Source organism: Leptodactylus fuscus, chromosome 3 (genome assembly GCF_031893055.1).
Source record: "Leptodactylus fuscus isolate aLepFus1 chromosome 3, aLepFus1.hap2, whole genome shotgun sequence".
Lineage (NCBI taxonomy): Eukaryota > Metazoa > Chordata > Amphibia > Anura > Leptodactylidae > Leptodactylus > Leptodactylus fuscus.
The window spans coordinates 247,172,742-247,200,105 of NC_134267.1; the positions used below are offsets into that span (position 1 = coordinate 247,172,742).

The 27,364-nt window shown below is 43.5% G+C and overlaps 2 protein-coding genes across 3 annotated transcripts in view; one reads left to right on the plus strand and one right to left on the minus strand.

Moving 5' to 3' along the window:
- The window catches only part of LOC142198394 (uncharacterized), a 1,100,421-nt gene that overhangs the window by 1,014,913 nt on the left and 58,144 nt on the right, over positions 1-27,364 (minus strand). The window lies entirely within an intron of this gene.
- Positions 2,867-27,364, plus strand: part of LOC142198397 (uncharacterized) — a 112,808-nt gene continuing 88,310 nt past the window's right edge. Inside the window, exons 1-2 of one of the 2 annotated variants that reach the window (XM_075269425.1) lie at positions 2,867-2,993; positions 3,253-3,331. In XM_075269425.1, the coding sequence (XP_075125526.1) occupies positions 3,265-3,331 (67 nt within the window). In that variant the 5' untranslated portion in view covers positions 2,867-2,993; positions 3,253-3,264. Of the gene's footprint in view, positions 2,994-3,252; positions 3,332-9,614; positions 11,264-27,364 lie in introns of those variants that run through there. The other variant, XM_075269424.1, reaches the window with a different exon arrangement.

Genomic DNA, 27,364 nt, shown 5'->3' on the forward strand with positions numbered 1-27,364 from the left:
TCATTGACCGGTGAACTATAGTAACCCTTAGTGGCGCATCTCAGGGACTGTGTGTTGGAATGCAGGGACTCCTTTGGCGACTGAAGGGGTTCATGCACTTGTAATAAAGGGTCTCTCCGGAGTAGTGACCTACCTGTCCCATGGGGGCCGAACCAGTCACAGGAACACCTACTGAAGGCAAACATGGCGGATGTTTCATCTCCTTACAGTCTCACCAAAACCTGACCATAAAGTGACAGAACCCAAGTGAATGTTGTTTCTTCCCTGTCTAGGGTGAAGATCTGATGGATATTAAGGCTGAGGTTAAAGAAGAAGCAGAAGAGGAGACGGATTACTGGACTGATCAGCAGTGTAAGGAGTGGAGACTTTCTCCTCTAGATACTACTACTCCACAGGACTGCCCGGAGGAGAATGTCCCGGACAATCAGCAGGTAATTGGCGCTAAAGTCTCATCAACATCCGACTGTAAAGTTACTGAACAATAGGCCATAATTATCAGATCAATGGTGTTTGACACCCGGCACCTCCACCAGTCAGATGTTCTCAGCAGCCAATAGACAGTGAACGAAGCAGTAAGCAGACAGCGCCGTCCTATGTATAGTGGCGGAATACAGTTACTACGGCTTAGCTTCTATACAAGGCTCTGGACACTGATCTGCAGGTTCCTGGTCTGACCAACTTATTTTTCATTGTTTAGGGTGAAGATCTGATGGACATTAAGGCTGAGGTTAAAGAAGAAGCAGAAGAGGAGACGGATTCCTGGACTGATCAGCAGTGTAAGGAGCGGAGACTTTATCATCTAGATACTACTACTCCACAGGACTGCCCGGAGGAGAATGTCCCGGACAGTCAGCAGGTAGATGGCACTGAAGTCTTCACTTCTCTGTCTTGAGGAAAGAGTGTCCTAGTATCAGCCTGTTGCCGTTCTAGTTCCCAACCATTAGTTGTATACAGGACAGTACCCAGATCTTCCTAGTTCCCCTGGTGGTGGTTGTCACTGATATAATACTATGGAGTTAGACTATTTAGCAGCTAATACTAAGCCCATCAATCACACAGCAGGCATTAGGCAGTTATGATACTCCCCTCGCCTGAGTCAGTGACAGCTCATTTTCTGAATTACATCAGAGTGCCCTTGGGAGTCGCAGCCTAGTAAGTATGAGCACCAGTAACCCTTCCTAATGCAGGGACTCCTTCATGTCAGGACCCACAGCCATATCCCCTTTATTAGTGCAATGATCACTTCCATCACTGTGGAGGGGCCACTGATTGCTGAAGGCTGGAATGATGAATACATGTTCCCTGGGCATAGTGTGGGAGCAAGAGGGACATTATATTTTAGAGGGTGCGGAGGGTCAGATGAAGGCCACGTGTAACCCTTCCTAGAACAGGAACATATGGAGGGATGTGCACATAATACCGCCAGATCCAGACAGCAGGTAGAAGCCGCTAAATTTTCATCAAAACCTGACCGAACTGAAGTGACTTTTACATTATTTCTTCTCTGTTTAGGGTGAAGATCTGATGGATATTAAGGCTGAGGTTAAAGAAGAAGCAGAAGAGGAGACGGATTACTGGACTGATCAGCAGTGTAAGGAGCGGAGACTTTCTCCTCTAGATACTACTACTCCACAGGACTGCCCGGAGGAGAATGTCCCGGACAATCAGCAGGTAGATGGCACTAAAGTCTCATCAACATCCGACTGCAAAGTTACTGAACAATAGGCCATAATTATCAGATCGGTGGTATTAGACTCCCGGCACCCCCACCAGTCAGATGTTCTCAGCAGCCAATAGACAGTGAATGGAGCAGACAGCGCCATCCTATGTATAGTGGCGGAATACAGTTACTGCAGCTTCGCTCCTATACAAGGCTCTGGACACTGATCTGCAGGATCCTGGTCTGACCAACTTATTTTTCATTGTTTAGGGTGAAGATCTGATGGATATTAAGGCTGAGGTTAAAGAAGAAGCAGAAGAGGAGACGGATTCCTGGACTGATCAGCAGTGTAAGGAGCGGAGACTTTATCATCTAGATACTACTACTCCACAGGACTGCCCAGAGGAGAGTGTCCCAGACAGTCAGCAGGTAGATGGCACTGAAGTCTTCCCTTCACTTCTCTGTCTTGAGGAAAGATAAGTGTCCTTAACAGTGTCCTAGTATCAGCCTGTTGCCGTTCTAGTTCCCAACCATTAGTTGTATACAGGACAGTACCCAGATCTTCCTAGTTCCCCTGGTGGTGGTTGTCACTGATATAATACTATGGAGTTAGACTATTTAGTAACTAATACTAATCCCACCAATCACACAGCAGGAATTAGGCAGTTATGATACTCCCCTCGCCTGAGTCCAAATCTTCCGCCTCTCGCGCAGTAAATGAGTCAGTGACAGCTCATTTGCTGAATTACATCAGAGTGCCCTTGGGAGTCGCAGCCTAGTAAGTATGACCACCAGTAACCCTTCCTAATGCAGGGACTCCTTCATGTCCGGACCCACAGCCATAACCCCTTTCTTAGTGCAATGATCACTTCCATCACTGTGGAGGCGGCACTGATTGCTGAAGGCTAGAATGATGAATACATGTTCCCTGGGCATAGTGTGGGTGCAAGAGGGAAATTATATTTTAGAGGGCGCGGAGGGTCATTACACAGAGTGTATAAGGGCTACTTGTGGTCATCAGGTGAAGGTCACGTGTAACCCTTCCTAGAACAGGAACATATGGAGGGATGTGCACATAATACCGCCAGATCCAGACAGCAGGTAGAAGCCGCTAAATTCTCATCAAAACCTGACCGAACTGAAGTGACTTTTACATTATTTCTTCCCTGTTCAGGCTGAAGATCTGGTGGATATTAAGGCTGAGGTTAAAGAAGAAGCAGAAGAGGAGACGGATTCCTGGACTGATCAGCAGTGTAAGGAGCAGAGACTTTCTCCTCTAGATACTACTACTCCACAGGACTGCCCGGAGGAGAATGTCCCGGACAATCAGCAGGTAGATGGCACTAAAGTCTCATCAACATCCGACTGTAAAGTTACCGAACAATAGGCCATAATTATCAGATCGGTGGTGTTTGACACCCGGCACCCCCACCAGTCAGATGTTCTCAGCAGCCAATAGACAGTGAATGGAGCAGACAGCACCGTCCTATGTATAGTGGCGGAATACAGTTACTGCAGCTTAGCTCCTATACAAGGCTCTGGACACTGATCTGCAGGATCCTGGTCTGACCAACTTATTTTTCATTGTTTAGGGTGAAGATCTGATGGATATTAAGGCTGAGGTTAAAGAAGAAGCAGAAGAGGAGACGGATTACTGGACTGATCAGCAGTGTAAGGAGCGGAGACTTTTTCCTCTAGATACTACTACTCCCATCATCTCCTCATCACATGGCAATCTATCCCATCACTGTGTGTTTCCTACAGATGGAGCCATTGCCAGAAATCAGGGAGAAGATGTGACTGATATTAAAGCGGAGGCTGAAGAAGAGAGGATGAGGGGCCATCACCTGTGTAAGAGGGAAGTGGAGGAGGAGATTCCAGGAGGTGTTACCACAGGTACGGAGTCATGAATGGAGAAGGAGAAGTCCCAGGTTTCTTCAGGTCGGTTCCCCCTTAGAGCTCCAGTCCAGTAACTCTCCTCGTTCCTCATACCTGATAAGCAGGGGAGCAGCCCCGAGGGGTGAGGAGCTCATCTAATGTTTGGCGTCTTACAGGGCGTCCACCTGTTACTGGTAATAATGCTGCTGCTTATTCTGGACTTTCTCTCTGAGAAGCAGAGGATATTCTATGTCCAACCGGAATGATCTCCGTGCGTCTGTCACTGAGGATACAGCAGAAGCTGTACTGTACTCTACTCCGCATGACTGAGTGAAAGGACTTGCACCGACCTACAGCGTCTGAGCAGCCAGGGAGGCCAAGGAAACTTTTTTTTTTTTTTAACAATTCTTTACAAATTTCCTCCAAAATGCAGATTCCATTCACATAATCTACTACTTATTGCCGTTTGTATTGATGCACAACCCCTTTATCTGGGATCTGGTGTTTCTCCCCAGAGGCAGCGGACGTCCAGGCATCAATACAACAGTGTTCAGACAGGTCTCCTGACCAAGTGACAGTGATGTATACGTGATTTGGTCTGACTCACACCCTATGACAGTGTTGTTATCTTATTTATTGCCTAGTCAATATTGAAAGTGGGGTAATGTTCTGGTATCGGACGGCCACAAGTCCAGACAAGGTGGTGCTTTCCAGTCTCTGCTTATGTAATAGATGGGACGACTGAGCGTAGAGCAGAGTCCTAGACACACAATATATACAATATACACAAAGCTTTATACGTGTGGATCACACCGGCAGGTTTTGGTGCTGCTTGTCCCAGAACACCGTTAATAGCTAAAGCCACTTACTAAAATATGCATATATCCCCAAATATTCCAGAAATGACATTAAAGTGGCGCCACCTGCTGTTATTAATGACGTTTTTCTGTGTCCACCTCAGTATATGTGCTCAGGTGCACGCACATGCTCAGTATGTACAGGGATTCCTGTTGTGGTGACTCTGGAGATACTGAGTAAGTGATGAGTGATGGCGACTCTGCGTTACTCTGCATCTTCTCCGATAAAATTGAAGATTCGGCAGCCACACCAGGAGCCCCACTACATAACCAAAGGAGGGACGACTGAGCATGTGCGTCCACCTTGGCACATCTACTGAGGTCGTCACAGAAAGGTTTCTCACAATATTTCACTGGGGGACACAGTAACCATGGGGTATAGACCTGGTCATTAGGAGGCGGACACTAGGAAACATAGAAGTGGTTGGCTCCGCCTACGCAGGCTATATCCTCTCATTGGTAAAATGCTCAGACAGTTTTTTTCCCTAATGTCGTAGAAGGCAGTCACGACCTTATGTCAGGTCTTTCTGTCTTATATTGTTTTTATTTTTATTTTCCTTTTCAGGGGCAGGGGGTTGTCAGTGTATATGCTACACTAGTCATATCAAGCGCTCTGTTTCTGAGCTCCCCGCAGTCACCCAGTCCCCTGTTGCTGCATCAGGGGCTGTGCGCGCGGCTGGGGAAATAGGCCGCATTAGACCCCGCCTCATCCCTGAACTTTCCTAAGTCCTAGGGCCGCCCTGCGTCTCCATTGGATGGGGGGGGTGTTCCAGGGCGGGTCCTTCCCACGTTCTTGGCGGGAATCTGCAGGGGAAGGCCTTATCTAAAGGCACTTCTGGTTCTGAGGCCTGTGCTTCTCTGCAGCCTCAGTAGGATCCTCTGGCAGCTTGTCCGCAGCGGTGGGTGACTGTCTCCTTCCAATAGTCCAGAAGGCCTCTTTGGGGTTGTTTTCAGTGCCATGTCTTCTCGTGAGTAGACTTCCCGGGTCCCTGCACCCTCTGTTGTTATTACGTTTTATGCGTGCTACAGCTATAAGTAAAAGTTTCCTTGCGGGCAGTCTGTGTCTATCTGTTCACTCTGCAGTTCCGCTCGACCCCCCCCCCCCCCAAGGAGCCTCCCAGCCCTTCTCCCTCCCCAGATTGGGCGGTTTCTCTGTCCCAGGCTGTGGGTCACTTGGCCAGGCTTAATCAGTCTATGGCGTTATCCTTGAAGCATTTGCCCGCCCAGATTGCGGCGCAGTCTGCTGCTGTGGTTGAAGCTATTAAGGGACTCCCCAATCCCAGTGCTAGCGGCCGTCCTCGTAAGCGGACTAGGAAGTTGTCCTATGGGTCACCATCTTCCTCTCCCTCCCCTGGGTTTTCGCCAGGCAGAGGGTCTAGGCACGGCTCCTCCAAGAAATCTAAGGATCTAAGTCTTCTCCTGTGGATTCTGTTTCATCTGGAGACGCCTCTGACTCCGATACAGAGTTTCAGTCAGGCACATCAGTAGCAGCTGCTACACAGGAGCTTGTACGTGCTGTACGTGATACACTGCAATTGACAGAGGGCTCTGAGTCTGGGGCTAAGGAGGATGTGTTTTTTCGCCATAGTCGCCGGTTGCCCTTGGTGTTTCCTAACCATGGGGCGTTTGATCATATATTGCAGGAACAGTGGCGTCATCCGGACCGGCCCTTGTCTTCTACCAGGAGGTCAGATGTCCTTTTTCCATTCCCAGACCAGTGTGTGTCTAGGTATACTGAGCCTCCTGCAGTTGATCCGGCTATTGCCAGGCTGTGTAAGGCTACCATCTTGCCTCTAGCTAATGCTGCCTCTCTAAGTGATCCCGCTGATAAGAAGCTGGACTCCTTGGCTAAATCTGCCTTGCGGCCCGCTTTTGCTGCGTCCTGGGTTAGTAAGGCTTGTATTGCTTGGGGTAAACAGTTGAGAGCTGGTTTGGCTGATGAATCAGCTCTGCACCTCAGAGGCGTTCTAGGCGGCAGCCTGCCTCGTCTTCTAGCCGTTCTCAGCGGTTTAGTTTTTTTCAAGGCTCCTTGTCCTGCTTCAGTGAACAATCTCCTAGGGAGTCGCGCTTGAAGAAGCCCTCCTTTAAGCCCAGACCTGCCTGGCATTTCCGATCTAAGCCTGTGAGATTCGGAGTTACCAAGCCCCCCTCTGCATGAAGGGCTGCCCCCATCCAGGAATTCTCGGGTGGGGGGACGTCTGCATGCCTTCCAGGACATGTGGCTCGCCTGGGTTCGGGAGGTGGTGTCGTACATCTACTCCATAGAGTACGCCGCCCTCCCAGAAGAAAAGTTTATTCGTTCCTCTTTACCTTCTTCCCCCGCCTGGGCGGCTGCTTTTCTAAAGGCAATCGCCAGGCTTCAGGAGCAAGGGGTAATTGTGCCCGTGCCTATTTCCCAACGGTTCCAGGGGTTCTATTCAAGCCTATTTACTGTTCCAAAGAAGGACTGTTCCCTCCGCCCCATCTTGGACGTGAAGATGCTCAACAGGTTTGTTCGAGTTCAAATTTTCCAGGTGGAGTCTCCCCGAGGGGTAGCGGTGATTCCATACCTGGATCATCTGCTGATCAAAGCATCCTCCAGGACGGACAATCTTTCCAAGCTAAAGGTCACCATGGACCTGCTTCAGTGGTTTGGATGGCTTGTGAACATGGAAAAGTCCGGTCTGGTGCCACCTCAGTGGATGGAATCAAAAATTCGGAATCTTCGGTCCAATGTTTCACGCCTGCAGAGGAGGTCACCATGTACCATCCGGTTCTGCATGCATCTCCTCCTTCAAGGCCGTCCTTTATGCCCAGTTCCATTCAAGGCCCCTTCAGTTGGCAATCCTGGCACGTTGGGACCGGTGACAGTTCAGCCTGGACCGCTGAATCGTGATTCTGCTTCAGTAAGAAGCCTCGCTTCAGATCAATCTGGTGGATTTGAGAGCCATCTTTTGGGCTCTGTGTTATTGGACTCCTCTTCTCCGGGACAGGCCAGTCCGCATCCAGTCGGACAATTCCACGGCCATGGCTTATCTAAACCATCAGGGCGGGACCAGGAGCAGGGCAGCCTTTCTGGGAGCCTCCCACTCTCTAAGGTGGACAGAGGTTCAAGTCCCCACCCTCTCAGCGGTCCACATTCCAGGGGTAGACAATTGGGCCGTAGACTTTCCCAGCCGGGGGGTCTCGATCTGGGCAAATGGTCCCTCCATTAGGGTGTGTTTCTCTAGTTGTGCTTCAGGTGGGGCTGGCCGGAGGTTGTCCTTTCCCCTCTTCCTCTCCTCCCTTAGGTTCTCAAGAAACTCAAGGTCGAGGGGGTTCCTGTGATCCTGGTGGCTCCAGACTGGCCTCGTCGAGCGTGGTACACAGATCTCATGGCTCTGGTAGCAAACGCTCCCTGGCCTCTGCCTCTACAAACAGATCTGCTCTCTCAGGGGCCGCTATTCCATCCTTCCTTACATCGGCTGCGTTTAATGGCGTGGCTGTTGAAACGCCGAGGTTTTTCTGAGCCTGTTATCCGGACTATGATTAGGGCCAGGAAGCCTCAATCAGAAAAGCTATACTACCGCAGCTGGAAGGCCTTTGTCCGTTGGTGTGAAGCGGAAGAGTGTCATCCTCTTGTTTTTTCTTTGCCTAGGGTCCTGGCGTTTTTGCAGTCTGGGCTGGACCAGGGTCTTGGTCTGTCTACCTTGAGGGGTTAGGTCTCGGCACTTTCCATTCTTTTCCAGAAGGCTATTGCCTTCTTACCTCAGGTACAGACTTTTCTTCAGGGGGTAGCGCATTGTGTTCCTACGTACCGGCCTCCTATTGATCCTTGGAATCTCAATCTCATCTTAGAGGTTCTACAGGCTCTTCCTTTTGAGCCGCTAAGGGACATCTCTCTTCGCCTGCTTTCTTGGAATGTGGAGTTTTTGGTCGCCATCACTTCTATTCGTAGGGTATCTGAGCTGGCGGCTTTGTCATGCCAGCCCTCCTTCCTGGTTATATATAAGGACAAGGTTGTGCTTCGTCTCCCTCCATCCTTCCTTCCCAAAGTGGTGTCCTCTTTCCATCTCAATGAGGACATTGTTCTGCCATCTTTTTGTCCGGAACCAAAGCAATCCTCGGGAGCACTCCCTCCATTGCCTGGATGTGGTCTGAGCAGTCAGAGTCTATCTGGCTTTCACGGAGCCATTTCGGCGCTGTGATTCTTTTTGTTCTTCCAGAAGGATCCAGGAAGGGCTTACCTGCTTTGAAGGTGTCCATCGCTAGATGGATTCGGTCTGTCATCAGGGAAGCCTATCGGCTTAAGGGTAGGGATTCTCCCTTCCGGGTGACGGCTCATTCGACTAGGGCTGTTTGTGCCTCCTGGGCTGTTCGGCATCAGGCTTCCGTTTCCCAGGTCTGCAAGGCTGCCACCTAGTCTTCGGTTCACACTTTCACTAAGTTTTATCAGATTCATTCTGTGCCTTCTGCCATTGCCAGTTTGGGTTGAAAAGTTCTTCAGGCAGCAGTGCGCTGATTGTTCGCAAGGTTGTCTTGAGGTTTCCCTCCCTCTGGGACTGCTGTTGGACGTCCCATGGTTACTGTGTTCCCCAGAAATATTGCGAGAAAAAGGGATTTTTGTGTACTCACCTGTAAAATCCTTTTCTCGTTGTTTCACTGGGGGACACAGGTCCTTCCCGTATTAAGTTTTGGCACAGGGTTGGGGTTTTCTTTTTCCCTTCATGGGTTTAGGTTTTTTGGTGGTTTTTGGTTCCATATATATTGTTCATTTGGGGACTCTCTCCTACTGCTGTGGTACAAAATTGCCTGAACATTCTACCAGTGAGAGAATATAGCCTGCGTAGGCGGAGCCAACCACTTTTTTGTTTCCTAGTGTCTGCCTCCTAATGACCAGGTCTATACCCATGGTGCTGTGTCCCCCAGTGAAACAACGAGAAAAGAATTTTACAGGCGAGTACACAAAAATCCCTTTTTTTCCCATACAGCAGGTGGCGCTACTGGAATGTAATTCCTCGAATAGGAAGATGAGCTTTTTTGTATAAGAGGGGTTAGTGCAAAAACATTCAGAATTATTTCTTCATGGGACAAACACTAAATCCCAACACAGTGGAAGTCCCATGACCTAATAATATGACAAACTAGTAGCATGGTACGGACCTATGGTGCTGTACGCGCCGATCATCACGCCTTTGGCCAGGATGAAATTTCAACTTTAATACAGAAGGTAAAATTGCATCTTCCTTGCATCCATCTCAATGAAACCTAATAGGTCATAACTTTGTGTTATAATCAATAATAATCATAAAATCCATTTTTACTCTTACAGAAAATCCCAGTGCGATCTCTGAGGGAAACGTCATGTTATCAGTAAGTGATAAAGGAGAAGATGAAGATATGATGGAGCGCTCCTCAGGAGAAAACCTCATTACCCCTCATGTACATCCAGGACATCACAGTACAGATCCATCATATAATCCCCCAAATCATGAGGAACCTTCTGACCAACCACAGATTGTTACCACAAGTACTGGGCAGGAAGAGAGGAAAGGGTTTCAGTGTGAGGAATGTGGAAGAGAGTTCATAAATAGTGCAAGTCTTACAACACACAGAAAAATTCATACAGGAAAGAAGCCATATTCATGTTCAGCGTGTGGGAAATGCTTCACAGATATTCAGCAGGAAGGTCACACAGGAAAGAAGCTTGTTTCATGCTCAATGTGTGCAGAATGCTTTGCACATCAATCAGTTTCTGTTAACCATGAGAAAAGTCATACAGGAGAGAAGCCATATTCATGTTCAGAATGTGGGAAATGCTATCCAAAGAAATCAAGTCTTGTTCTACATAAACGAATTCACACAGGAGAGAAGCCATTTTCATGCTCAGAATGTGGGAAATGTTTTATATTGAAATCATATCTTGTTATGCATAGGAGAAGTCACACAGGAGAGAAGCCATATTCATGTTCAGAATGTGGGAGAGGTTTTTCTCAGAAATCAAGTCTTCTTGCACATGAAAGAAGTCACAGAGGAGAGAAGCCGTATTCATGTTCAGAATGTGGGAAATGTTTTACAAATATATCATATCTTGATGTACATAAAAGAATTCACACAGGAGAGAAGCCATTTTCATGCTCAGAATGTGGGAAATGTTTTATAAGGAAATCATATCTTGTTACGCATAGGAGAAGTCACACAGGTGAGAAGCCATATTCATGCTCAGAATGTGGGAGAGGTTTTACTCAGAAATCAAGTCTTCATTCACATGAAAGAAGTCACAGAGGAGAGAAGCCGTATTCATGTTCAGAATGTGGGACATGTTTTACAAACAAATCGGGTCTCGTTATACATGAGAGAAGTCACACAGGAGAGCAACCACATTTGTGTTCAGAGTGTGGGAAATGTTTTCCGAATAAATCAAGTCTTGTTATGCATAAAAGAATTCACACAGGAGAGAAGCCATATTCATGCTCAGAATGTGGGACATGTTTTACAAATATATCACATCTTGTTACACATAAGAGAATTCACACAGGAGAGAAGCCATTTTCATGTTCAGAATGTGGGAAATGTTTTAGTCAAAAAGGACATCTTGTTGCTCATGAAAGAAGTCACACAGGAGAGAAACCATATTCATGTTCAGAATGTGGGAAATGTTTTATAGATAAATTAAATCTTATTTCACATCAGAGAAGTCACACAGGGGAGAAGCCATATTTATGTTCAGAATGTGGAACATGTTTTACAAACAAATCAAGTCTTATTATACATAAGAGATGTCACACAGGAGAGAAACCACATTTGTGTTCAGAGTGTGGGAAATGTCTTCCGAGTAAATCAAGTCTTGTTATACATAAAAGAATTCACACGGGAGAGAAGCCATATTCATGTTCAGAATGTGGGAAATGTTTTACAAACAAATCAAGTCTCGTTATACATGAGAGAGGTCACACAGGAGAGAAGCCATATTTATGCTCAGAATGTGGGAAATGTTTTACAAATATATCACATCTTGTTACACATAAGAGAAGTCACACAGGAGAGAAGCCATATTCATGTTCACTATGTGGGAAATGTTTTAGTCGAAAAGGACTTCTTGTTGCACATGAGAGAAGTCACACAGGAGAGAAGCCATATTCATGTTCAGAATGTGGGAAATGTTTTATAGCTAAATCAAATCTTACTAGACATGAGAGAAGTCACACAGGGGAGAATAATCTTGTTACCTGTGACGGAATACAGTAAAGGGAATAGCCGTTTTGATGTTCTGTAGGTGGAAAATATCCAGCACTGCCTCTTGGTCTCGGTGACACAGCTCATGTTTTTATAAGACGCTGGCATTTTTCCCATAGTATTTTGCATTTCCTTTTAGTATTTGTAGCCTAAACGTTGCAGCCAATCTGGAAGCCGCGCAGATCTTTCCATTATACTTCTCTCTGTTTATGCTCTACTCCCACTTGCATGGCTTCCTCCAGTGAAACAACCACTAAGTTGTAGAGAAGTGGAAGCAAGTGATTGCACCCAACCCAACTGACTAACCACAGAGAGACATCCATCCAAGGAGGAAGTCCCCCCGCTAGCTCTTTATTACAACTAGCCAGACTCTACGGGAAAGAAGCCACCAGCTCTTTATCAAGGAAGAAAAGACCACCCTGAAGGAGAGGCTCGGCCCGGGTCCTCATATACAACCCCGAAGGGCCTTGGGATAATGTCACAATACGAAGCCATGAGCAGTGGGAGTACCAGGCCACTCGAAGTCGGATGAGGAAGAAACTGAATTGTCCCAAGTGCTGCAGTAGGAGTGGTCATATCATTTCTGATCGTCTCAACACCCAATATGCTAATTGTGCTCCATACTGTCAGGCGGTGTCTGCTCAAGTCCAGCACTACCGACCTGACTGACTGGTAAAACTAACACCACCAATGACTCAGGAGTGGGGGGAGTTAGAGAAAAACTACACCTATGCCAGAACCAGATGCCGAGCACCTACTGAAGGATGCAGAGAGCCGGATAGAGGTGGTGATGGGTCCTCTTTACAAACCCCAAGAGTCAACGTGTGTGATCATGTGAGAGGCCAAGTGGAAAGCCATGGAGGTGAACAGGGAACGACCTGGAGACCCCCGACAGGATAGCGAGTATGGAGGTGCTTATATAGAGGGCAGCAGGGTGAGAAGGTATTACAGTAATCAGACCGACCCAGAGACCCCCGACAGGATAGCGGGTATGGAGGTGCTTATATAGAGGGCAGCAGGGTGAGAAGGTATTACAGTAATCAGACCGACCCGGAGACCCCCGACAGGATAGCGGGTATGGAGGTGCTTATATAGAGGGCAGCAGGGTGAGAAGGTATTACAGTAATCAGACCGACCCGGAGACCCCCGACAGGATAGCGAGTATGGAGGAGCTTATATAGAGGGCAGCAGGGTGAGAAGGTATTACAGTAATCAGACTGACCCGGGGACCCCCGACAGGATAGCGAGTATGGAGGAGCTTATATAGAGGGCAGCAGGGTGAGAAGGTATTACAGTAATCAGACTGACCCGGAGACCCCCGACAGGATAGCGAGTATGGAGGAGCTTATATAGAGGGCAGCAGGGTGAGAAGGTATTACAGTAATCAGACTGACCCGGAGACCCCCGACAGGATAGCGGGTATGGAGGTGCTTATATAGAGGGCAGCAGGGTGAGAAGGTATTACAGTAATCAGACTGACCTGGAGACCCCCGACAGGATAGCGGGTATGGAGGTGCTGATATAGAGGGCAGCAGGGTGAGAAGGTATTACAGTAATCAGACTGACCCGGAGACCCCCGACAGGATAGCGGGTATGGAGGTGCTTATATAGAGGGCAGCAGGGTGAAAAGGTAATACAGTAATCAGACCGACCCAGAGACCCCCGACAGGATAGCGGGTATGGAGGTGCTTATATAGAGGGCAGCAGGGTGAGAAGGTATTACAGTAATCAGACCAACCCGGAGACCCCCGACAGGATAGCGAGTATGGAGGTGCTTATATAGAGGGCAGCAGGGTGAGAAGGTATTACAGTAATCAAACCGACCCGGAGACCCCCGACAGGATAGCGGGTATGGAGGAGCTTATATAGAGGGCAGCAGGGTGAGAAGGTATTACAGTAATCAGACCGACCCGGAGACCCCCGACAGGATAGCGGGTATGGAGGTGCTTATATAGAGGGCAGCAGGGTGAGAAGGGCGACCCAGAGAGTAACCATAATAACCATTTATTCTACATGGCGAATGCTATAAAGAGGAAACGTCGTTACAAGAGGCAGAAACCAAAACTGAGATTACAGAATTACTTGTTATTTATTCCCCCAACAAACATCCAATCGAGTTTTTCGATACATTAAATGACGCAGCTCAATATAGTCCTAGAAATATAGAGGGAATTCTGCAAAACTAATGTATATATTACAGTATATAGGACAGTGTATATAATGTAGAGCGTATATAGGACAATGTATATAATGTACAGCGTATATAGGACAATGTATATAATGTAGAGCGTATATAGGACAGTGTATATAATGTAGAGCGTATATAGGCCAGTGTCATGGCCGCTGATAGGCCAGTACTACTGCTACTGGCGTAAGGGGCCTGGCCAAATTGAAAAATGGGGGGGGGCCCGGTTTTGGCCCGCCACCGTGTGCCGGCCCCCTGGCGCCTGTAGCAGTCATTGTGCCCAGTGAGCAGCGCCGAGCTCCAGCTCCTCGCACATGCGCAGTACTACCCGTATTGAAGCCGGCGAGCGGGAGTACTGCACCTGTATGAGGAGCTGGAGCTCGGCGTTGCTCACTGGGCACAATGACTGCTGCGGGCGCCAGGGACATCATTTATAGGTACAGGGGGCAATGGAAAGATGTTAGAAGGTGGACGGGGGGATTGTTGGGGCATCGGGTGTGCGGCACTGCGGAGAGGGAACATTTGGGGCAATAATATATATATGTGTGCTTTGTACTAATAATGATGTAGGCTGATATGTTACTAGCATAGCAGCCTGTTTGGGGGTGGGACTTTCACTTTATGGGAGTGTTCACATTGCATTTTTGGCCTCCCTTGCCGGGATACGTTGGTAACTAGTCACAATCAGCTCCCCACTTATCCCTGCACAGAGAACTGCAGGCCCCCCCTTTTTTTTAATGGCCAGTTCTTTGTGCAGGGATAAGTTGACAGCTGATTCTGACTGGTTACCAACGTATCCCGGCAAGGGAGGCCAAAAACACAATGTGAATAAGCCATGAGGATCTATTAGGAGGCTCTTATAGAAGGTGTCGGCTCTCTATAGGCGCGGTCACACGGAGCAGATTATACCTGCAAATAGAATCTGATGAAGCCTTGTAATACTACATGTAATAGTAATAAACATACTTGACCAAAAGACTTAACAAAATGACTCCTATTATTAATCTGTCATACAAGTGCCAGACAAGTGTCATACAAGTGCCATACAAGTGCCATACAAGTGTCATACAAGTGCCAGACAAGTGCCATACAAGTTCCATACAAGTGTCATACAAGTGCCATACAAGTGTCATACAAGTGCCATACAAGTGCCATACAAGTGTCATACAAGTGCCATACAAGTGCCAGACAAGTGTCATACAAGTTGGAGTGGCAGGGTTTACATTTTTTTTGTGAAAGGTAAATGTAATACAGAATTGGAATGTCGCAAAATAAAGTAGGTTTAAAATGGCAGGGGGGGGGGGGGGGCAGACGCTGAGGCTGTATGGGGCCCCAAAATTCCTGATGGCAGCCCTGCCAGTGTATATAGGACAATGTATATAATGTACAGTGTATATAGGACAATGTACACTCACCGGCCACTTTATTAGGTAGACCATGCTAGTAACGGGTTGGACCCCCTTTTGCCTTCAGAACTGCCTCCATTCTTCGTGGCATAGATACAACAAGGTGCTGGAAGCATTCCTCAGAGATTTTGCTCCATATTGACATGATGGCATCACACAGTTGCAGTCGCAGATTTGTCGGCTGCACATCCATGATGCGAATCTCCCGTTCCACCACATCCCAAAGATGCTCCTCTATTGGATTGAGATCTGGTGACTGTGGAGGCCATTGGAGTACAGTGAACTCATTGTCATGTTCAAGAAACCAGTCTGAGATGATTCCAGCTTTATGACATGGCATTGCATTATCCTGCTGAAAGTAGCCATCAGATGTTGGGTACATTGTGGTCATAAAGGGATGGACATGGTCAGCAACAATACTCAGGTAGGCTTTGGCGTTGCAACGATGCTCAATTGGTACCAAGGGGCCCAAAGAGTGCCAAGAAAATATTCCCCACACCATGACACCACCACCACCAGCCTGAACCGTTACCGATACAAGGCAGGATGGATCCATGCTTTCATGTTGTTGACGCCAAATTCTGACCCTACCATCCGAATGTCGCAGCAGAAATCGAGACTCATCAGACCAGGCAACGTTTTTCCAATCTTCAATTGTCCAATTTCGATGAGCTTGTGCAAATTGTAGCCTCAGTTTCCTGTTCTTAGCTGAAAGGAGTGGCACCCGGTGTGGTCTTCTGCTGCTGTAGCCCATCTGTAGCCTCAAAGTTGGACGTACTGTGCGGCGTTCAGAGATGCTCTTCTGGCTACCTTGGTTGTAACGGGTGGCTATTTGAGTCACTGTTGCCTTTCTATCAGCTCGAACCAGTCTGGCCATTCTCCTCTGACCTCTGGCATCAACAACGCATTTCCGCCCACAGAACTGCCGCTCACTGGATGTTTTTTCTTTTTCGGACCATTCTCTGTAAACCCTAGAGATGGTTGTGCGTGAAAATCCCAGTAGATCAGCAGTTTCTGAAATACTCAGACCAGCCCTTCTGGCACCAACAACCATGCCACGTTCAAAGGCACTCAAATCACCTTTCTTCCCCCCCATACTGATGCTCGGTTTGAACTGCAGGAGATTGTCTTGACCATGTCTACATGCCTAAATGCACTGAGTTACCGCCATGTGATTGGCTGATTAGAAATTAAGTGTTAACGAGCAGTTGGACAGGTGTACCTAATAAAGTGGCCAGTGAGTGTATATAGGACAGTGTATATAATGTACAGAGTATATAGGACAATGTATATAGGACAGTGTATATAACGTACAGCGTATATAGGACAATGTATATAGGACAGTGTATATAATGTACAGTGTATATAGGACAATGTATATAGGACAGTGTATATAATGTACAGAGTATATAGGACAATGTATATAGGACAATGTATATAATGTACAGTGTATATAGGACAGTGTATATAATGTACAGTGTATATAGGACAGTGTATATAATGTACAGCGTATATAGGACAGTGTATATAATGTACAGTGTATATAGGACAATGTATATAGGACAGTGTATATAATGTACAGCGTATATAGGACAGTGTATATAATGTACAGTGTATATAGGACAATGTATATAGGACAATGTATATAATGAACAGCGTATATAGGACAGTGTATATAATGTACAGCGTATATAGGACAATGTATATAGGACAATGTATATAATGAACAGCATATATAGGACAATGTATATAATGTACAGCGTATATAGGACAATGTATATAGGACAGAGTATATAGGACAGTGTATATAATGTACAGTGTATATAGGACAATGTATATAGGACAGTGTATATAATGTACAGAGTATATAGGACAATGTATATAATGTACAGTGTATATAGGACAATATATATAGGACAATGTATATAATGTACAGTGTATATAGGACAATGTATATAGGACAGTGTATATAATGTACAGAGTATATAGGACAATGTATATAGGACAATGTATATAATGTACAGTGTATATAGGACAATATATATAGGACAATGTATATAATGTACAGTGTATATAGGACAATATATATAGGACAGTGTATATAATGTACAGCGTATATAGGACAATGTATATAGGACAGTGTATATAATGTACAGCGTATATAGGACAATGTATATAGGACAGTGTATATAATGTACAGCGTATATAGGACAATGTATATAGGACAGTGTATATAATGTACAGTGTATATAGGACAATGTATATAGGACAATGTATATAATGAACAGCGTATATAGGACAGTGTATATAATGTACAGTGTATATAGGACAATGTATATAGGACAATGTATATAATGAACAGCGTATATAGGACAATGTATATAATGTACAGCGTATATAGGACAATGTATATAGGACAGAGTATATAGGACAGTGTATATAATGTACAGTGTATATAGGACAATGTATATAGGACAGTGTATATAATGTACAGAGTATATAGGACAATGTATATAATGTACAGTGTATATAGGACAATATATATAGGACAATGTATATAATGTACAGTGTATATAGGACAATGTATATAGGACAGTGTATATAATGTACAGAGTATATAGGACAATGTATATAGGACAATGTATATAATGTACAGTGTATATAGGACAATATATATAGGACAATGTATATAATGTACAGTGTATATAGGACAATATATATAGGACAGTGTATATAATGTACAGCGTATATAGGACAATGTATATAGGACAGTGTATATAATGTACAGTGTATATAGGACAATGTATATAGGACAGTGTATATAATGTACAGCGTATATAGGACAATGTATATAGGACAGTGTATATAATGTACAGTGTATATAGGACAATGTATATAGGACAATGTATATAATGAACAGCGTATATAGGACAGTGTATATAATGTACAGTGTATATAGGACAATGTATATGGACAATGTATATAATGAACAGCGTATATAGGACAATGTATATAATGTACAGCGTATATAGGACAGAGTATATAGGACAGTGTATATAATGTACAGTGTATATAGGACAATGTATATAGGACAGTGTATATAATGTACAGAGTATATAGGACAATGTATATAATGTACAGTGTATATAGGACAATATATATAGGACAATGTATATAATGTACAGTGTATATAGGACAATGTATATAGGACAGTGTATATAATGTACAGAGTATATAGGACAATGTATATAGGACAATGTATATAATGTACAGTGTATATAGGACAATATATATAGGACAATGTATATAATGTACAGTGTATATAGGACAATATATATAGGACAGTGTATATAATGTACAGTGTATATAGGACAATGTATATAGGACAGTGTATATAATGTACAGCGTATATAGGACAATGTATATAGGACAGTGTATATAATGTACAGTGTATATAGGACAATGTATATAGGACAATGTATATAATGAAAAGCGTATATAGGACAGTGTATATAATGTACAGTGTATATAGGACAATGTATATAGGACAATGTTTATAATGAACAGCGTATATAGGACAATGTATATAATGTACAGCGTATATAGGACAATGTATATAGGACAATGTATATAATGAACAGCGTATATAGGACAGTGTATATAATGTACAGCGTATATAGGACAATGTATATAGGACAGTGTATATAATGTACAGTGTATATAGGACAATATATATAGGACAATGTATATAATGTACAGTGTATATAGGACAATGTATATAGGACAGTGTATATAATGTACAGAGTATATAGGACAATGTATATAGGACAATGTATATAATGTACAGTGTATATAGGACAATATATATAGGACAGTGTATATAATGTACAGCGTATATAGTACAATGTATATAATGCAGAGCGTATATAGGACAGTGTATATAATGTAGAGCGTATATAGGACAGTGTATATAATGTAGAGCGTATATAGGACAATGTATATAATATACAGTGTATATAGGCCAATGTATATAGGACAGTGTATATAGGACAGTGTATATAATGTAGAGCGTATATAGGACAATGTATATAATGTACAGCGTATATAGGACAATGTATATAATGTACAGCGTATATAGGACAATGTATATAATGTACAGCGTATATAGGACAATGTATATAATGTACAGCGTATATAGGACAATGTATATAATGTACAGTGTATATAGGACAGTGTATATAGGCCAGTGTATATAGGACAGTGTATATAGGACAGAGTATATAGGACCGCAGAGAGTAGACGACACCTTTGGATGGAAATTCATGATTGCTTCAAATTCTAAATTCAGATTGGAATAATTTTTCCCTGTTACAATACAAATAAGTGATAAGGAAACAATCTGACTCCGGAATGTAATCAGTCTATTGTTCGCCTCCTCCGAGCCCGTCAGCGATCTGTGCAGAACCTTCATGAATCCTCCTGCAGCTGAACTTGGCGCAGTTATACTCCTGAGAGATGATTCGGCTGCCATAGGAAAGCTCTCCCTCTCCGGTGTGTCCCGGCCCGTCCTGGCTGTGGGAACGTTGGACACTTTATATAGTGTTTAGTTCTAGACTATATATAATAGCAGCACAGCCGTCCTCCACTGATGATGTCACATACAACAGTCATGGCACCAGCACATTGCTTTTGGGACATGTTCTTTTCTCTTGCCTGAGGTCTGCTTGGTCTTGTGGATAATCCCCCGACCTCGCTCTCCTGATACTAAATATTGTTTATGTTCCTGGTCCGGGGGGTCCTGGATGTAAAAATCCCCCAAAACGCATTTATATGACGAGACAACAAATGTTATTCTATTCCTCACATGTAACTTGTGTATTACGGGATGTGACGCTTTATTGTTTTATCTTATTCGGAGTTCTGAATCATCACCGTTGTGGCGATCGTCACTTTAAAAAATTTTTTGTATATTTTTGTGTTTTTTTTCCTGTAATTTCGTTTTTGTGGATTTTTAAATTTTGTAAATTTTGGGTCTTTTTGTTTTTACACATTATCGCAGTTTATTGTCTGGGATTTTATGATAACTTTTATTTTGGGACATATCTACCCATAATGTGATAAATCTGCTGTAACTATTACCTGTATTGGAACGAAGCTCAAGAGCAGAATTCGGAGAAAGGGGGCAAACAGATACCCTCCCCCGACACTTTGGTTTTAGTATTTTCATGACATCACTCCTGGGCGGGGGAGGGGAGGTGTCAATCAGAGAGGAGATGGGAGTCGATGAGAGGAGGCAGAGCCCGGAGTGGATAAGAAATGTCCCAAAGCGATCCTCACCTAGTTCCAATAATAAGTCAGTGACTCTCCTGATCATGGAGCTGCAGAGCTGAAGAACTATGGCAGATTTGGCAAGTGTATAAGTGTCTACCAGGTTTAATAAGTGGATTTTATAATGTTGACCTCGTTCTATGTCCCACACACAGTGCCAGCAAGATGTATGAGAGAATACAATACAGCGGTATCCGGCTCCTTCAGTGAATGCGCCCACCCCTCCCCCGCTCAGTAAGATTAGTAAAGATTTCATCGCGGTTCTAGGAAATCACTTTCAGTATCTTAAGGATGAATTACTCTGAGAAGACAAGAAGAAAACAGACTAAAGAAGCGGCTTCGAGTTATGAGATAAATCTAGACGGGACGTAGCGGGTCAGTCCGGATTCACTATTGGGTTTGTTAGGATCACATCTTCCATCTTGTATTCTGTCAGCCATTTTGTAAGCTTTTTCTTATATAAGCTTCATAAGGATGTCTGTTTAGAGTTTAAGAGTCCCCTTTAGGGGATAAGGTGTGTGGAATGTTGATGGTTGGGTTATAACTCCTTATCTGTTTGTGGTGAGAATCTCATAACAGGTTCTATAACCAGTTGACCCTTAGCCACAGACCGGACTGGACAGATAGCATGTGATCATTATCTCTCGTGCTGTGATATATACATCTAGAATTAGTGTAAGATGTTGGTTTACACATAAATATTGTAAATTCTTCTGTATGTCATGAGAAAGGTCATCCCAGGTTGGAGTATAATAATGAGATGCAGAACTTATCCAATAGTCATGTGCCACAGCTTATGTATAACCAATCGGGTCAAAGTCCAACCTGCTTATGTTTGCATAAATGCTAACTTTCTGTAACAATAAATCAGAATCCATTTTGATACACGACCACCATGTGTCTTCATGATTCTCCAGGCTAAGATGGCGGAGGCCGATCTTGGCCTGTTAATTAATTTTCCTTTACAGACAGCATATCTCTGGGGTATTATGATTTGACCCCAACAGAAAATTGGCGCCCAAACGTGCGGCTTGAGAGATGAGGAGACGGTTTGCTGATCCCCCGGACGACCAGATTACAGGAGTGCTTGGAAATACAGATCCAACAAAGTCAGCGCTGCAAGGTAAGAACTTTAATCTTACCAGTTTGATCTGTGTTTCTAAGAACTTTTGTTTTCCTGTCCGAGTGTGAGGTAAACACATATGTTCCTTATATAGATAGCTCAAGCTTTTTGCAAAGAACCTAAAAGAATATATTGTCTGTAAAGGGGGTGGGAAATGTTATACCTCATTCTTTGTATACTGTCCATGCTGTGATTTGATTGATACATCTGTTATAAAGTGTATAGGGAGGCATAGAAGGGAGAGTCAGTCTCCATTCGTAATACTGAGTGATTGAAAAGTCCTTGTTTAAGCACTAAGGACTGAGTAGAATCTGCGCAAGTACGTGTAAAGATTCAGGGGTGTTCGGAATAGGTTTTGCCTTGAGCACAGATACCGGAAACTTGTACATTAGAGATTAGTTCAGTGAAAACAGAGTGACTGTTTGGGAGATCCCACTAAGAGAGGTCAGTATGACCCCCAGAGCGATCTGTGTGACCCTGGGGAGAAATATGTATGACCCTCGAGTAGTCATGAGTGACCCTCTATTGTCTTAATTGCCCTAGAGGGGTGGGAGCTCACAGCTGACTGGCCATCAGCTAGTATGGGGAAGGGACCCTCTGAGAAAGGGTACACCCCATATGAACTAATAGAGAGAGAGAGCGAGAAAAAGTTGCCGCCCGAGAAAAAGAAAAAAAAAAAAAAAGAATAAATAAAAATCCTTAAGAGAGCAGGGGTTCCTAAGAACAGGATTGTTTGATAGTAAATTTTGGGAACCAATGGAGATTAGAGCATGCAGGACAGATACAGGAGCATAAGTTACAAAGGGATATGTGCTCTAATTGAAGAACAGAATGGGGGGAGTGCAGAGTCAGCCGGTATGGAAATCAACCCAAAAGATAGTTTAAGGAAAGAGCAGTTAGAAATGGAGGTGAGAAACTGCTGATAAGATGTTGGATAGTTGGATAAACATTAAGTAAGGAATGGTTACAGAAATAAGGTATTCAGTGTTTGTATATTTTCCTTAGTGTAAGGGAATGTATAGTGAGCCCCCACTCACAGTCCAGCTAAAGGATTAAATGTGGTCTGCATTGTGATGTTAGCACTATATATGAGTGGTAACTAGATAAAGATATAGGGAGAGTCCGCTGAAGTATATTGTGGCAGACTACTCACCAAGGTAGTAGATTCTGGGTGAAATCAGGTCTATAATGCTTTGAAAAACACCATGATTGTTGAAGCATTTATGCAAGGAAAAATGGCAGAAAAAGGATCAGAAGCTCCTGTGTGTCTCTAATGGAGGTCAGGATAATTCACAATGAATGTCAGGCCTCCCCCCCCCACCTCCTATTGTCCTCTGTATATCCACAGCAGAGGTATACAGGAGACAGGTTTTGCTAGGATTCAACAGAAGGGGGGAGGGGAGACACGGCAGGTAGCTAAGATTTCAGCTATGAGTGATACAATGTAACATCATTGGTATAATGTATGGAGAATTAGGAATATATGGTTTAATAATAAGTGAACTGTATAGTGTAAGCTGTTTCTAACCAGTATTTGACTTTGTGTAAGATTATTGTGATGTGTTACAGTGGTAAAAACTTTGATTGGAATCTTGTAAAGTAAAGTGTCAAAAAGTCTTGCAGTCAGCCCTCAAGGCAAATCTCAGATATAGTGTAAGAGTTTCTGAGCATCTGTAGCAACTAGATGAGTGGGGTCTGCCATGGAAATATTCGAAGACTGCACAGAAATATTAATATGTAATGGTGGTATCAGTATTGGCTGTTTAAATCATATTTAATGTCTTTAGAATTGGATTAATGGCATAAATGTTAGATAATCATTATTATGTTTATTTTTCAGTGATACACATTGAAGATGAAGCCATCTAATGATTTGTTTGTTTATTTTTCCTCAATATTCAGCTGTGCAGGAATTATAACTAACCCTGTGATTATTTGTAGGAAAAGAACAATAAGATGATATCACTGTACAAAATATATGAAAATTGACAAGTTCTTTATGATTCAATGGATGTGTGTGTGTCTGGAGCTCCAGTGTGAAGGTTGCATGTATGTATGAAGTGAATGGGCCCATATGTGTTACATGTACATGCTCTGTTTGCCTATGTCTGTATTGTTACATTTTTAGTCTCCACAGGGAGCAGATGAAGAAATTGAATGCTGATAGTCCCACAGAGGGTGGTGACAAGTAGATATGAGTTCCTTTCCATCGTTGAAAATATATATATATGTACAGTATATATGTCTTCTGGTGAATATGAGATGTACTTGATATACCATGTACATGTACTAGGTACTCAGTGTTTATTGGTTATGAGTTTATACTATAAACCCATGAATGTTAACAATCGGGAATTATTTTGTGAAAAAGTTGTATCTAATACTTGTAAAATGTTATTGGTCATTTCTATTCAGATTGATCCCTTAAAGTTTTTGCCTTCTCTGCTGATATATTTTGAGCATTTAATGAATTAGTTGTAATTCTGGAATAATTAGAAGTTTTAGAGAACTGAATTTACTTGGGATTGTCTAAACAAGCTGCTGGGATATGTAATACTACAGGTATAACAAGTTTGGGAAAAGCCAGCTCAGCTGCTTCCATGATAAGACACAAGGGTTGCTTGCAGTGGAAACAAAGATAACAATCTCAGACTGCAGTGTGTCTTATTTATGTCTTCTAATGTAAGCTTTGCATTCTGTGCTGCACTACAAGTCCCATCTAAACCTGTTAACAATAGTTTCAGGGGAGGAAAAAGTCAGATAACTTAAAAATAATTTTATTTTTGCTAATTTGGTTATGTAAATGATGAATCTATTGTTAACTCTGATAAGAGTTCTTTCATTTTAGATGATTCTCGATTTAGGAATGATGGTGGATTCTGCACCAGATATGTCATGGTCACTGAATATGAGGTAAACCAAGGGTAAAACCAAGCACAAGTAGAACCATTATAGAACTGTATGGGTCTCAGCTCATGAAGCTGAACTAGAAGCCATCACTGAGACAGGGTACAAGGCCTGAGGGTAGGTGTTTGATATAGTGGGACTATGGTCCAATCTGGAGAGCGAGAGCTTTCTGTAGGGTTAATGTGAAGCCTAAAAGGATTTCCAGGCTGTTCAGATAGTGATGGACCCTGCTGCTGCCCCCACACAGGTGGGTATAGTCAGAAGTCAGGACACACACCAAGGCTGATATGAAAGGAAGTAGAGGTAACATGTGGGCAGACACTGCCGCTAACCAGCTGCAGAGGCCTAGGGGATATGCTTTATTGATAATTGGTCACTATACTAGGCCCAAAAACCCCTTTTAGTTCTCTTTTCAGGTTTTACAACACTGAAGCACCAAAAATGGTCCAGGACTGAAAGAGGATGTACAAGTCCTGATCTCCGGTGGTAAGAGAGTATTTTTACTGATAGCATTTGTCCCCACTGATGGCATAAGCAGCTCATTTCTAAGTGCACTGTTTAGTAGTAGCCATGTGTGACCTGGTGAGCGGAGGATGGGCGGCTGCAGGATTTAGTATCACTACTGACAGATATATATGTGAGCCTGCATGGCATGTCGTAAATGAAAAGTGTCTTTGAGCCATGCCCAGAGCCCTTGTACCTGCTCCAGAGATTGCAGGATAACTATATGCTATAACTATAACTTTAGTAACTACTAAAGGTGAGACGGTATAAGTACGTGCTTGTGTGTATAGTGATTTCTCTTCAGGATGGCCTGGGGCATATCTGGTGAAGAAAGCCATCACAAACGGGCTGCAGATACTGAAGATGTAGTGTGTCACTTGTATTTGTATTTTCTGTAAGGTACCCTCCTGACAGAAGAATTGGTTTTAACCCATAGCAAACTTTCTTTGGGTCAGCCCCTAGGTTAGAGTTGTATTATGGTGTACTGACTGACTATGTGATGTCTTGGCAAAAACATTTGACTAATGTATGGCTTTGAGTTTTCTCCTCCCTCTCAGATTTTAAGTTAGTGGACCGGACCTATTCATTTGAACCAAGAGATTGATGACACGTGAGAAATCCTCTTGAACCAAGATTTGATGATTCGCCCCAAGTGCTGCTAACTACTAATACTTCTATGAGACTTGACGGAAAGCCTAATTGTGTCCATGCTTCACATTGCAAAGAAGTCTCTACACACAGCGATGAAGATTCTCCTGATGTTACTGTTATAGATTATTCTGGCGATAAGCCTGCATAGAACATTTGACAATGAGTGGGACAATAAGTTTTTTTCTTTAAACATCATATGATCTTGAATGAAGATTTGAATGTGTCAGCCTGTAGGATATGTACTCATAGCCCCATATTAGCCTCAGTCATGTTATATATAGCTGTTTTCATAACACAACAGGAAATGTTTGAAGTAATGATACATAGTGTTTGAAAAATACAAAGCAGACTGAAAATAACAGGCCAGAACTATGATTGAGATTAATTTGGAATACAGGAACATATGAGGGGAATCTGGAAAGGTCCAGCAGTAGACGTTAAGTCACTGAAGTACCTAAATATGAATTCCTGTATCCAATTATCTCAAAATGGGGGAATTGTTAGGATCACATCTTCCATCTTGTATTCTGTCAGCCATTTTGTAAGCTTTTTCTTATATAAGCTTCATAAGGATGTCTGTTTAGAGTTTAAGAGTCCCCTTTAGGGGATAAGGTGTGTGGAATGTTGATGGTTGGGTTATAACTCCTTATCTGTTTGTGGTGAGAATCTCATAACAGGTTCTATAACCAGTTGACCCTTAGCCACAGACCGGACTGGACAGATAGCATGTGATCATTATCTCTCGTGCTGTGATATATACATCTAGAATTAGTGTAAGATGTTGGTTTACACATAAATATTGTAAATTCTTCTGTATGTCATGAGAAAGGTCATCCCAGGTTGGAGTATAATAATGAGATGCAGAACTTATCCAATAGTCATGTGCCACAGCTTATGTATAACCAATCGGGTCAAAGTCCAACCTGCTTATGTTTGTATAAATGCTAACTTTCTGTAACAATAAATCAGAATCCATTTTGATACACGACCACCATGTGTCTTCATGATTCTCCAGGCTAAGATGGCGGAGGCCGATCTTGGCCTGTTAATTAATTTTCCTTTACAGACAGCATATCTCTGGGGTATTATGATTTGACCCCAACAGGTTTATAATAAGTCTTATTACCAGCACATACTGGAACTTATGGAGAACATGGACCTGGTGTCCAAAAGTGAAGCTGGTGATGACATCTACAGCCGCCATATGTCTAAGATCTTGGTGATGACATGAATGAGGTCAGAATATAGAGATGCAGCGATGTCCTACAAAGATACTTGGCTCTTGTATAACAACTATGGAGTATAACAGGTGATTATGAAGATAATCTTGTTTCCCTTAGTCCTATCAGCGGCACAATGTGGGGGGTATTTCTGCCCCTGTGTGCTGGTAGGACAGGCGGATATTTAATTAGCCAATAAATGCGTGGCAGGCCCTATAAGAGGGCACAAGAACCTCCCCTCTGCGTGTAAATACAAAAGTACCTCCATAACATTTATATACAGTTTTATACATAAGATATGATTCCCAGGGTGGGAAATCTTGTGCCGCTGTTAGGACTAAGGGAAACAAGATTATCTTCATAATCACTTGTTCCCTGTTGTACGTACCAGCGGCACAATGTGGGGAGATAGCAAGCAGGTCCCCAAGATGGGTGGGACTAATCCATGACC